This window comes from Pristis pectinata, chromosome 12, assembly GCF_009764475.1.
Source record: "Pristis pectinata isolate sPriPec2 chromosome 12, sPriPec2.1.pri, whole genome shotgun sequence".
Taxonomy (NCBI): Eukaryota; Metazoa; Chordata; class Chondrichthyes; order Rhinopristiformes; family Pristidae; genus Pristis; species Pristis pectinata.
Genome location: NC_067416.1, coordinates 17,539,032 through 17,553,150, shown reverse-complemented (window position 1 = coordinate 17,553,150; position 14,119 = coordinate 17,539,032). Strand labels below are relative to the sequence as shown.

At 46.2% G+C, this 14,119-nt stretch overlaps 1 protein-coding gene across 1 annotated transcript in view; it reads left to right on the top strand.

Moving 5' to 3' along the window:
- Nucleotides 1-3,873, top strand: part of LOC127576908 (EF-hand calcium-binding domain-containing protein 6-like) — a 38,258-nt gene extending 34,385 nt beyond the window's left edge. Inside the window, exons 17-19 of the mRNA XM_052027730.1 lie at nt 1,066-1,235; nt 2,624-2,783; nt 3,655-3,873. Coding sequence (XP_051883690.1) covers nt 1,066-1,235; nt 2,624-2,783; nt 3,655-3,873 — 549 coding nt within the window. The remainder of the gene's footprint in view (nt 1-1,065; nt 1,236-2,623; nt 2,784-3,654) is intronic.
- Nucleotides 3,874-14,119: the final 10,246 nt, after the last annotated feature.

The window sequence follows — 14,119 nt, the reverse complement described above, 5'->3', positions numbered from 1 at the left end:
ACGGGAAGGAGCTGGTGTAGTGCCTGTTTCTCTGCAATTTGAATTGAGTCATACAGCATGGAAGCAGGCCCTTTGGCCCAACTGGTCCATCTAAGATGCCCATTTAAGCTAGTCCCATTTGCCTGCATTTGACCCATGTCCCTCTAAACCTTTCCTATCCATACACCAATCCAAATGCCTTTTAATTTCTGTTATTTTACCTGCCTCCACCACTTCCTCCAGCAGCTCGTTCCATATGCGCGCCATCCTCTGCGTGAAGAAGTTGCCCCTCAGGTCCCCTCTTACCCTACACCTGTGCCCTCTAGTTTTTGATTGCTTTACCCTGGGAAAAAGACTGTGTGCATTCACCCTCTCTATGCCCCTCGTGATTTTATACACTTCTGTAAGGCCACCCCTCAGTCTTCTCCTGTCCAGTGAATCAAGTCCTAGCCTGCCCAACCCCCCTCTATAAACTCAGGCCTTTAAATCTTGGCAACATCCTTGTAAATCTTCTCTGCACTCTTTCCAGCTTAATGATGTCTTTCCTGTAACAGGGTAACCAAAACTGAACACAATACTCCAGGTGCGGCCTCACTAATGATTGTACAACTGCAACGTAACGTCCCAACTCCTACACTCAGTGCCCTGACTGATGAAGGCCAGCGTGCCACATGCCGCCTTCACCATCCTGTCTACCTGTGATGCCACTTTCAAGGAACCATGTACTTGTATTCCTAAGTATCTCTGTTCTACAACACTCTCCAGGGCTTTACTGTTCACTGTGAAAGTCCTACCCTGGTTTGACTGAAATAAACTCTGCTTTCTGAATAAGTAGACTTTGTTTGCTGTATAGTAGACTCTTTGCTGAAATTCATAAGCCCCATCCCATTTCTCTGTCAGTGTAGTCAATAATTATTCTATTTCATCCTTCCATTGACATTTAGTTATGTACCTAATGTGACATACTCAAGACATTTATCAGTTGTTCATTCTGTTTGTGGGATTATACTGGGCCAAATTGGCTATGCAGCAATCTTATCACAGATTTCCACTCTTATGGACAACTGAACTACTGCCTTATCTTAGATTCAGCTCCTGCTGGATGATCTTTGGACAAGCTTTCGTGAGTTGGATCAATTTAATAGTGGTTTTGTTAGCAAGGAAGAATTCAAAGATATCCTTATGGTCCTTTGTGTGGCACTGAATGATCAGGCCTGTGAGATGATCACCAGCAAGTTTGACCATGGACAGAACCGGTTAGTAAATCTTCACCAGTTGGTTTTAAAATGTATTTCCTCACTTGGCTTACACCATAACATTCGGATTGTATTGATATAGACATCTAGTAAAGATCCACCAAAGAAATATTGTCACCAATACCCATGAACACTACCTCATTATCCCTTTTTTTGCACTATTTATTCATTTTGTAATTTATAGTAATGTTTGTCTTTGCACTGCACTGCTGTGGCAAAACAACAAATTTCACAACATATAAGTCAGTGATAATAAACTTGATTCTGATTCAATAGATCAACAATGCCTTTGAGCCATTAATGTATTGTCCTAAAACAAAGTGGAATGTGAGTTTATAGGGACAAGTTCTCACAGCCAACATGTGGCAAAAATATAACAAAGAGAGTGTCATACATTTTTGTGACACTAGGAACACATTATTAGAGTTTCTAAAAAAATCCATGAATCTAATAAAATTCCAAGATTTAACCTCAATTTTTGGAGCTACAGAAATGAGTGCAAGTGAGATTAGTAAAACTGATGTATAGTTTAACTGCAAGCAAGGTTATTGGTTGCATTGCTTGCCAAAGGTAGAAGGTAAAGCATTTCTAGGAAAACACATCAGTTTTGATATGGTTGTTTGATAAACATCAAGAACATCCATAATGCTCTTGGCTAGAGATCTGCTTACAATGTACAGCATGCCAAAGTGAACTGGAAATTCCTTCTTAGGATTTAGGTTTTCAAGGGAAGACTTGATCAGGCAAATGGTGTGGCAAGCAGACAAAATTAATAGTCAACCCAGGTGTTAATCCCACGTGGATTAAATGCCTCCTCACGTAATGAGTTGAATTATTTCCCAATACTGCCACACACAGTTCTCTTCACAGCAATGCATTGAGTGCTGAATAATCAGCACTGCATCAGAAAGCATTACCAATTGTTGCGATAGCAAGCGCAATTAACTGTTTTGGTGATTACATGTGGTATGAAGTATATGTTATTGCCTCTCTATACCTAAGTGAAATGGTCTAAATTTAAAACAATAGTAAAAAATTAACTTTAAGCTTATAAGATAAGATATCTTTATTAGTCACACGTTCACCGAAACACATAGTAAAATACGTCTTTTGCGTAGACTGTTCTGGGGGCAGCCCACGAGTGTCGCCACGCTTCCAGTGCCGACATAGCATGCCCACAACTTCCTAAACCGTATGTCTTTGGAATGTGGGAGGAAACCAGAGCACCCGGAGGAAACCCACACAGACACGGGGAGAACGTACAAACTCCTTACAGACAGTGGCCGGGATTGAACCCGGGTCACTGGCACTGTAATAGCATTACACTAACTGCTACACTACCGTGCCAAATAATTTTCTTTATATTAATTGAATGCACTTTTGTTTAGGATTTCTTATGTTGAGTTTCTCCAACCATTTGAAGATCGAAGGAAATCATTCAAGCTTGACAACTTAAAGACTCAAAAACAGTTACACCCAGAATTTGCAGTGTACACAGAATCCATGCATAAAGGTCTGGGCACCATTACAGAAAAACTTCGTAAGAAGGTAATAGAAGGATTAGAAGTGTCCTTAATTTGACTTTCTCTGCTATCACATGTGGTATCAAGCAAGGCATTATCAACAGGTTCAGGCAGGTGGCAGATTCAAACTGCAATATACTTGGATTTGAAGCCATGCTGGTGTAATCACTAAATTGTACAGAAAGACCACAGTCCAAATACGAAAAGACTGTCATATCTAGCTGATAGGTTCTACACTCTAGTTATGTGATTGAAACTGAGCTAAAATTAAAATCTTTGGAATAGCAAAGTATAAGCATCTTTTATACACTTGCACTTGTAACCCTAGCATGTTTACAAACTCAGCTCTAACAATAGCAAAAATGAGCTGTTGCAGGAACTCAGCAGATCAGGCAGCATCTGTGGAGGGAAATGGACAGGCGACATGTAGGATCGAGTCCATTCATCAGTCCAGATGAAGGGTCTTGACCCGAAACAATGACTCTCCATTTCCCTCCACAGATGTTGCCTGACCCACTGAGTTCCTCCAGCAGCTCATTTTTTGCTCCAGATTCCAGCATCTTGTGTCTCCAGCAATAACAATACCTGGTGTCTGCACACCTGAATTGAATCTGTATAGTGCTGTCTAGATTATTCCACTGTTACTTTAATATACCAGGTTGAACAAATGAACAAAGTACTTTGGTTAGTTTTGGACAATGCATCGATCTGGTAAGTGAAAATTAGAAGCCTGATGTATAAGATGTATCCCAGCTGTTATTAGTTTTTTTTCCATTACACAATGCAAGGAGAAGCATCAACATTGCTGATTTTGATAACCTGTTAAGAGTGATGATCATTCTTGCCGATCTAAATCCAATGCTCGTTTCTAAGATTTCCTTCTCCTTTTCCTACAGTTAGCTGGTAACTGGAAAACATTGGACAGAGTCTGTAAAAAACTGGATTATGCTAGCACTGGATTTCTCACGCTGCCTGAGTTTCGATCTGTTCTTCAACTCTGTAATATAGTGTTGGATGAAGAGGAAATGTATCAGTTAATGTCAAAGTACGATGAAGATATGGATGGTAAAATTAAGTATACAAAACTTATCAATAAAATTTTCAAGACTCTATAAACAATTTATTTTAATTTTATATGCATATTTGTTGATAATATGATGCATTCCACTTTATTAACATCAATGTACTACTGATATTTTGGAATTTTTAACCTTACTGAATGATACAAAAGAAACAATAAAGGTTTAAGAAAATAAATCATTTCTGAGATCTTTTGGACTCCTTCTAACAACTGCTGTTTGCTGATATCACTTAATTTCATGCAAAAAATAATAATCTCACTATTTTTGGATTATCAGCGTGTACAGTACAGTCGGTAGAGCCTCTGCCTCACAGCTCCAGAAACTCAGGTTCAATCCTGACCTTGGGTACAATCCACATGGAGATGCATGTCCTCCCAGTGACAGTGGGTGAAGGGGAGGGTGGATACGGTGACAACAGGCAGAGGGGAGGGTGGATCCGGTGACAGCAGGCGGAGGGGAGGGTAGATTGTGTGGCATCAGATTAGAGAAAGAGTGGCTCTTGTGATCAGCATGGATCCTGAGGGGGAGTGTTGACCAAGATGTAGAGAGTTAACTGTGTTGAAACACATTGTGGAGAGGATGAATGTTGACACACTTTGCTGGTGTAATGTTGTATTATTCTTATTCCACTCAAAGTAAGCAAGCCAAGAGCCCTCAGTGCTGTTGATGTACTCTCATTGCAATGCAAAGAGGATAGTGCCAAAAGGACAGGGTACTTTGGTAAATTGGTTTATTATTGTCACATGTACCGAAGTACAGTGAAAAACTTTGTTTTACATGCCATTCATTTCATTGCATCAGTGCATTGAGGTAGTACAAGGGAAAACAATAACAGAATGTAGAATGATATGTTCCAGTTACAGAGAACGTGCAATGCAGGTAGACAATAAGGTGCGAGGTCATAACGAGGTAGGTTGTGAGGTGAAGAGTCCATCTTATTGTACCAGGGGCCCATTCAATAGTCTTACAACAGTGGGATAGAAGCTGTCCTTGAGTCTGGTGGTACATGCTTTCAGGCTTTTGTATCTTCTGCCCAATTGGGGGGGGCGAGGTGGGGTGGAGGGAAGAAGAGAGGATGTCCAGGGTGGGTGGGGTCTTTGATTATGCTGGCTGCTTTACAGAGGCAGCGAGAAGTGTAGACAGAGTCCATGGAGGGGAGGCTGGTTTCCGTGATGTGCTGGGCTGTGTCCACAACTCTCTGCAGTTTCTTGCAGTCATGGGCAGAGCAGTTGCCATACCAAGCTGTGATACATCTGGATAGGATACTTTCAAAGGGGTCATGCCAAATTTCTTTACCCTCCTGAGGAAGTAGAGGCACTAGTGAGCTTTCTTGACTGTTGCACCTATGTGGTTGGACAAGGACAGGCTATTGGTGATGTTCATTTCTCGGTTCTTGAAGTTCTTCATCCTCTCGATCTCAGCAACATTGATGTAAACAGGAGCATGTGCACCACATCCCTTCCAGAAGTCAATGACTAGCTCTTTTGTTCTGCTGACAATGAAGGAGAGGTTGTTGTCATGACACCATGTTACTTGGCTCTCTATCTCCTTCCTGTACTCCAACTCATCGCTGTTTGAGATACAACCCACTACAGTGGTGTTATCTGCAAACTTGTAGATGGAGTTAGAGCAGAATCTGGCCATGCAATCGTAAGTGTTTAGGGAGTATAGGGGGCTGAGGACACAGCCATGAGGGGCACCAGTGTTGAGGATAATCATGGCAGATGTGGGATGGTTGGTTGTAGCCAGAACTCTTCTCTTTGGAAGTTCAGGCCAGGATTGTAGTCTGGAGTGAAAACAGAAAATACTGGAAGTACTCAGCAGATCAGGCAGCATCTGTAGAGAGGGAATCTGGGATTTTCAGCCTCTCTGCTATGCAGAAACCTTGCTTGGGCCTCTAGTGGAAAGAGTTCCCCTGCTATGCAAGTCCCATTGATTTCAGGAAGTCTGCTGGAACCAATAGTGGAAATTCCCAGCGAGGCCTCCCTGGCCCTTAAGCATTTTAAGCCCAATGATTTGGCTTGGTTTAAAAAGACAGATAAATCCAGTGCAGTCAGGATTTATCTGTGAAGAGAAGCTCACTTTCGACTAACTTGGTTGAACGTTTTAAGAAGCTTCAATGAAGGTAGTGTATTCAATCCCCTTGACATTGATTGTAGTAAGGTGTTTGACAAGGTCACATATGGTAGACTGATCAGAAAGTAAATACGCATGGGATCCAATAGAAAGTGGATCCAAAGGTAGCTCCATGGTAGAAAATAAGGGATAATGCTTCATAGGAATTTTAATATCTGTAGTGGGATTCTGCAGAGATTAGTTCTAGGTCTTTTGTTTTTCATATATTATCAATCATTAAGAGGATAGAGGAGTATAAGAGCCTTGATAAGATAGTTGCATATGATACCACAACTGGCAAAGCAGTTGACAGTGAGGAAGAAAATTGTTGGTAGCAGGAAGGCAACAATGCACCAGAGAAGTTGGGCAGGCAAAAGTAGAAAATGAAATTGTCTGTAAAATTTTAAAGTAATGCATTAGGGAGGGCAAACAAAGCTAAGGAATACACCACAAATGGCAGGGAAATGAGAAGTGTGTGGCGACTCACCGTATAGTCGGGCGAACCGGCTCGGCAGTCGGGTCGCGCGGCGTCGGAGCGACGAGGCCCAAGATGGCGGCAGGCCTCGTCTTTCCGAGCAACGGGGAGAACCCGCACGCTGGAAAGTCCTGATGACGTAGGACTTATGTCATTACCGGTTGTTTTGGGCGGGAACATTCTCCCTTAAAGGGCCCGCGCAGGCGGGAAAATAAACCAGTTCTGTTTGGCAATCTTCCGAGTAGAGTCTTGTTTTATTCCGCGGTAGCAACCGCTACATTGGTGACCCCGACGGTCCAAACGGCTTTTGGACCCGCGAAATGAACGACAGCGCAGCAGCCAACGCAGTGGCCCTCAAGCTGCCCACCTTTTGGACACTTCGGCCCAGCGTCTGGTTTGACCAGGCCGAAGCGCAATTCCACCTTTGGCAAATCACCTCCGACTCCACGAAGTACTACCATGTGGTTAGCTCTCTGGACCAGGAGACAGCCGCCCAGGTTGGAGACTTCATCCAGTCGCCTCCGGAGGAAGATAAGTACCCGGCTTTCAAAGACCTTTTGATTCGGACCTTCGGCCTCTCCCGTCGTGAGCGCACTGCACGCCTGCTTCATCTGGACGGCCTGGGGGACAGATCCCCATCCGCTCTAATGAATGAGATACTGGCATTGGCCGAGGGACACAAGCCATGCCTGATGTTCGAACAGGCCTTCCTCGAACAGCTCCCCGATGACATCCACTTGTTGTTAGCTGACACCGACTTCAGCAACCCCCGTGAGGTGGCCGCCCGGGCAGATGTCCTGTGGAGGGCCAAGCGCGAGAGCGGCTCGTCCGTCAGTCAAATCACCAGGCCGCGAGCCCAACGCCCGCCTCGCCCGGCCCCAGCAACCGAGCAACCACGCCCCAGGAACGCAGACGACGACACGGGTGACCAGCTGTGCTTCTACCATCAGAGGTGGGGTGCGGAGGCCCGTCGATGCCGCCCACCCTGCAAGTTTCAGGGAAACGCCAGGGCCAGCCACCACTGATGGCTACGGCGGCTGGCCGCCGACAGAGCCTTTTATTCGTTCAGGACAAGAAATCTGGACGGCTTTTCCTCGTTGATACTGGAGCGGAGGTCAGTATTTTGCCCCCGACAGGCCGCGACACTCGTGACAGGCCACCAGGTCCTCTACTCAATGCCGCCAACAGTACAATGATACGGTCTTTCGGCACCCGTACGCTTCAATTACACTTTGGTGGCAGCCGTTTTACCTGGACCTTTACTCTTGCCACCGTCGCCCGACCACTCCTAGGAGCCGATTTCCTTCGGGCCCACAACCTGTTAGTCGACCTGCGAAGGAAGCGGTTAGTCCACTCTAGCACTCTCCGGACCTATCCCCTGGGAGAAATCAGCCCACCAGCCCTGCGCCTGGACTCCATTTCCCTTTCTGACGACGATTTCGCCAAGCTCCTAGCCGAATTCCCATCGATTTTGGCACCTTCGTTTACAAATTCTAGGCCCACACACGGGGTATGACACCACAGCATTACCACAGGGCCACCCCTTCATGCCCGAGCACGACGATTACCTCCAGACAAGCTCCACCTGGCAAAGGAAGAGTTCCGTCTCATGGAGGAGCTGGGGATTGTTCGCAGGTCAGACAGCCCCTGGGCCTCCCCCCTGCACATGGTCCCCAAAGCCACGGGAGGGTGGAGGCCCTGCGGCGACTACTGCAGGCTGAATGACGCCACCACCCCGGACCGCTATCCCATCCCTCACATCCAGGACTTCGCAGCGAACTTACACGGGGCCCGCATCTTTTCCAAAGTGGACCTCGTTAGGGGATACCACCAAATCCCGGTCCATCCGGATGACATCCCCAAAACTGCGATTATCACCCCATTTGGCCTGTTCGAATTCCTTCGGATGCCGTTCGGCCTTAAGAACGCCGCGCAGACCTTCCAGCGGCTGATGGACGCGGTAGGCCGAGACCTGGACTTCGTGTTCATTTACTTGGACGACATACTGATCGCCAGCCGTAACCGCCAGGAACACCTTTCCCACCTCCGCCAGCTGTATTCCCGCCTCCGCGATTTCGGCCTCACGATCAACCCGTCCAAGTGCCAATTCGGACTTGACTCTATCGATTTCCTCGGCCACAAAATCACCAGCGACGGGGCAACACCCCTACCCGTCAAGGTGGATGCTATCTGCCATTTTGCCCGCCCTGACACAGTCAAAGGCTTACAGGAATTCCTTGGGATGGTCAACTTTTACCATCGTTTCATCCCTGCAGCAGCCCGTATCATGCGCCCTCTGTTCTCGCTGCTGGCTGGTAAGGGCAAGGACATCACCTGGACTGATGAGGCTGCGGCTGCTTTCGTTAAGGCCAAAGACGCCCTGGCAGACGCCACGATGCTGGTACACCCCAGGACTGATGTCCCGACTGCCCTCACGGTAGACGCGTCCAACACCGCGGTGGGTGGGGTACTGGAACAGCTACTCGAAGGCCGCTGGCAACCCTTGGCATTTTTCAGCAAGCACCTTAGACCGCCCGAACTGAAGTACAGCGCTTTTGATCGGGAACTTCTAGCGCTGTATCTGGCGGTCCGGCATTTCCGATACTTTCTAGAAGGCAGGCCTTTCACCGCTTTCACCGATCATAAGCCTCTGTCCTTTGCCTTCTCCAAAGTCTCCGATCCCTGGTCAGCTCGTCAGCAGAGACATTTATCCTACATTTCCGAGTTCACAACTGACATCCAACATGTCTCCGGAAAGGATAATGTTGTTGCTGATGCACTTTCCAGACCAACCATCCACAACCTATCCTTGGGTGTCGACTACACAGCCCTAGCTGACGCACAGCAAGCCGACGACGAACTGCCCAGCTACAGAACCGCAGTCTCGGGTCTGCAGCTCCGAGATTTCTTGGTTGGTCCAGGTCAGCGGACCCTACTTTGCGACGTTGCGACTGGTCAGCCCCGCCCTATAGTCCCTGCAGCCTGGCGGAGACGCGTTTTTGACTCGGTACATGGGTTGGCGCACCCGTCCATCAGATCTACTGTCCGACTGGTCGCCAGCAAGTTTGTCTGGCATGGCCTGCACAAACAGGTCAGTGAGTGGGCCAGGACTTGTCCGCTCTGCCAGACGTCAAAAATCCAGCGACACACCAAGGTCCCACCACAGCAGTTCGAGCCTACCCGTAGGAGGTTCGACCACATACACGTCGACCTCGTGGGCCCTCTGCCGGTTTCAAGAGGAGCCCGGTACCTCCTTACCATCGTGGACCGGTTCACGAGGTGGCCAGAGGCAACCCCCCTGACTGACATCACCACTGATTCCTGCGCCCGGGCGCTGCCCACAACTTGGGTCTCACGTTTTGGTGTTCCGGCCCACATCACTTCAGACAGAGGCACCCAATTCACTTCCAGTCTCTGGGCTGCATTAGCGAACCTGCTAGGGACGCAGCTGCACACCACCACGGCCTACCATCCTCAATCAAACGGGTTGGTGGAACGTTTTCACCGCCATCTGAAATTGGCCTTGGTGGCCCGCCTGAAGGGTCCTAACTGGGTTGACGAGCTGCCTTGGGTCCTGCTCGGCATACGCACTGCCCCCAAAGAAGACCTCCGCACTTCATCAGCTGAGCTTGTATACGGGGCGCCACTAGTTGTCCCCGGGGATTTCATACCTGCCCTTTGGGACCAAGGGGAACAACCCCCAGCAGTCCTACAAAGACTGCGCGAGAAGCTTGGCGACTTGGCCCCGATTCCCACCTCACGGCATGGTCAAGCCCCATCCTGCCAGCCCAAGGAACTACAGGACTGTAAGTTTGTTTTCGTTCGCAGGGGCACACCTCGGGCGCCATTTCAACGACCATATGAGGGACCGTTCCGAGTCATACGCAATAACGGATCCACTTTTATTTTGGACATTGGAGGCAGGGAACAGGTTTTCACAGCGGACCGCCTCAAACTGGCCCATTTGGATCTGCAACAGCCTGTCGAGGTTGCCACGCCGCGACGCAGAGGCCGCCCCCCTAAGCGGCAGCTGGCACAGCCCTCGGACCTTGGGGACTGTATTGCCGGTTCTGGGGGGGGTTGTGTGGCGACTCACTGTCTAGTTGGGCAAACCAGCTCGGCAGTCGGGTCGCGCGGCGTCGGAGTGACGAGGCCCAAGATGGCGACGGGCCTCGTCTTTCCGAGCGACGGGGAGAACCCGCGCGCAGGAAAGTCCTGATGACGTAGGACTTACGTCATTACCGGTTGTTTTGGGCAGGAACATTCTCCCTTAAAGGGCCCGCGCAAGGCGGGAAAATAAACCAGTTCTGTTTGGCAATCCTCCGAGTAGAGTCTTGTTTAATTCCGCGGTAGCAACCGCTACAAGTGAAAAATAACCGAGCATATCCACAATTCCCTGAAGATTGCAGGATACCAGATAATGTGGTTCAGTCGGCCTACTGGAATCAGCTTTTTAGGGCATCAATTAGGGCATAGCCATCCTTGGGCACCTGACCCCGTGACTGCATCATTTTAGTCCTTGGTGGCTTCCAGAGCTTCCCAGGAAGTAGGATCTCTCTTTGGATGTCCACTTCTTCAACTAGTGCATCAAGATCAGCCTCAGTGAAATGGGTGAATCTGCACTGCCGCCTTCTCTGCAATGTGCTCCAATCTGCACAATGAGTTTGAGCTGTAGTTAGATTCAGCACTCCCCCCATCTTTAAAAGGTGAATTAGCGCAGGTTATTTGGTGGTGCTAGTGCAGGGATCCCCTGAACTTCTTCACATCTAACATGTGGTCTTCAAGACTGGTGCCTCTAACCACCAAAGCTCTTGCACAAGGTGTGCACATGAAAATCAGGAATAAACCAGAACAGACTGCTGCAGGTCTCCCAGACAGTGACTTTCTGGTGCATTTCTTTATGGGCAGTTCAGGTTCTTGGTCACAATATCTCAGTTCAGAGCTTTTCAGATTTCTCCTTCAGTTTGCTTAATTACTCATTCAATAATCTCTTGAAATGCATTCAACTTTTGTAGATCATTAAATTTGTCAGAAGAATTAAATACTAGCCGGAGGACAGAAACGATAAAAACCCATTGTGATGCACAGTCTGTTTTACAGTTCCAATTGCATAATCTGTGTGAGGTTAGCGGCATCATACAGATCTTCTAATTGTCTGGCAATAACACTGGTTAATTATGATTTGGAGGGGAAATTTTATATTTACCATTGTTAAGATGATAAGTACATGCAGGTTATTATTATTGTTATGCAGTTGACCCAGCAATAACTTTGTTTACAATCCTGAGCAACTCAAATAGCCTAATGGAGAAAAGATTAGATGTTTGTAAAATTCTGGCTTTTCAGATACTGTGCCTTGGACACAGTAAATAAACATAAAAGAACAGAAAATAGACCAGCAATCATATCCACTGGGGACCTCTGCTGCAGAAAATGCCAAAGAGAGTAAGCGAGGCCTCTTAATTAGGCCAGGAATGGTGCGTCACTAGGGGCACATAAAAAGAACCAGCTCACATAGGAGGGTTCAAACGGAACCACTGGCATTTTTGCTGGAGGAGTAGGAAAGAGGGAATTGCTAATTCTTCCTGCCTCCTCCACTAGGAACCTGAGCGAGCGTGCTCAGATCCCTTTCGTAAGGAAAAAAACCCTACAATTGCATCCTCTCTCGTAGTCCAGCACTTGCACGGCAGAGCTCCCATTGCAGTTACATCTTTGTCAAATCTAATGAAGCACTGTTGGTAAATCAGGTGTGAAATGCTCGCTGTGCTGCTGTAATATCAGACGGGACTAGGCTCCACTGATCCTGTTTCATGTCATTGTTGCAAAGTGTTTCCCTTGAGCACTGAACAACGAATGAGTAATGGAGTGCAGCAGTGGAAGGTGACTCTATGGGTAAGGTTTGAGACACAGGTATTCTTGTACTCAAAATTCCGAAGTCTTGTTGCAATGTCAGTAAAGGATAGTGGTTGTGGAAAGGTTATCGATCAACTTTAATGGTAATAAAATCAGGAGAGATGTGAAATGGGTTGCTGATCTGCTAAAACCACATATTATACCATCAGACAAAATTTTTTAAAATGCACAAAATGGTTTAAAATATCCTAAAAAAAAGGCTTGCATTTATGAAGTTCTTTAGCACATCTCCATATAAAGTGTCAAGGCACTTTCTATTTGAAGTGCAGTCACAAATTACCTCATGGGCAGATAGAACAGTTAATACATGCCCAGCAAGAGCCGACCATCAGCAATGAGGTGGAAGATTGGTTATGGAATTTTGGCAAAAATGGCAAGGGAACCTTGGAGAACTTTCTGCATTTCTTTGGAAAGTGCTGTGTGATCAACAACTCCTTTATCTTAAACTCTCATTCTGATGGCAACATTTCTTCACTCTTGTAATTACTAGGATAGATTTGGATCTTCTAGGAGTGGAGGGGTTGCTTTTATTCTTAATTTTCAGACTCAGAAAGCAGAGTGAACCAAAATCATAGCATAGCTATTGTAGAATGTAATGGAAAATTGTAGTCCCTACCCTTGGTCCTAATTAAGCCATGATTGCAAACAGAAGTCTTCAAGGACGTGTTTTCACAACAGAAAAACTATTATACAGATGTCCAACAGATGGCGATGTGATCCTAACAACACCACAACTATCCACCTTTCCGATTCAGTTCTTTCAGTTCCCGGACTCTCTGAAATACCGAAAGTGTGACAAATGCCAGTGTGGCTGGTTTACAGTGATGTGATGAGTTCATTTCATTCCCGTGCCAGACTATTGTAATTGTAATCAGATTTTATTAATATAATGAAACACCAAAGAGACTTCAGGTTGTTGATCACAGTTAAATATAAATCAGCACAGAGAACACAGTAATATTAAATTTAATTAGTGAATGTATTACATGTAATGGAACATTAATTGAGCAAATAGTAGGATCACTAATCACAGAAATGTTACATTTATGCTTAGCAATAAATATATTTCAGTCAACTCTGATGAATATCAGTGGATTTATCAGAAGCTAAGGGGATATTTTGCTGGGGAACTTGCATAGTCACATATAATTTATTACATGGATTACATAACACTATACTTCACAAAAAATAAAACTGTGCAATACTCATAATCTATTCACTATGGTGGGAATAATGTCTCAACCAGCTCCTGGCTAGTAGTGGTGTTGAATATATGTGAGCTTTTGTGAATGATAGCTACTGCCCAGCTACAGTAAATGACATGGTCAATTGCTGCAATAAATATCTTCTGAGTGGGAAGACTGAGAGTTAACATTCCAAGCTCGTAATCAATGTGTGGTACATAGGGAGACCTGTATTGCCACAGGGGTGATTGCGTGTGAGTTAACACCATCTTTTTGTGAATATTGATCAATTTTTAAATGAGCTTCAATCTTTTTTACCAGTTAAGCCTAAGGGAAGATAAAAGCCATCAGCTATTTTTCCTACTACTGATCTGTACTCTTTCCACCAACTAAGTCTCCTTCATACATCACAGCGGAATTACACTGCTTGCAGCTTCAATATCCTACGTGATCTGGAAATGAGCTTCCAAGCTCGTTTTGTTTTCAACACAGAGACTACCCCACAATCTCTGTCTTTTGTAACAGAGGCAACTGAGAGTCCTGCTGCTCCCAGTTCCTGATTAGTTCAACTAGACACCATATTGACAGAAGA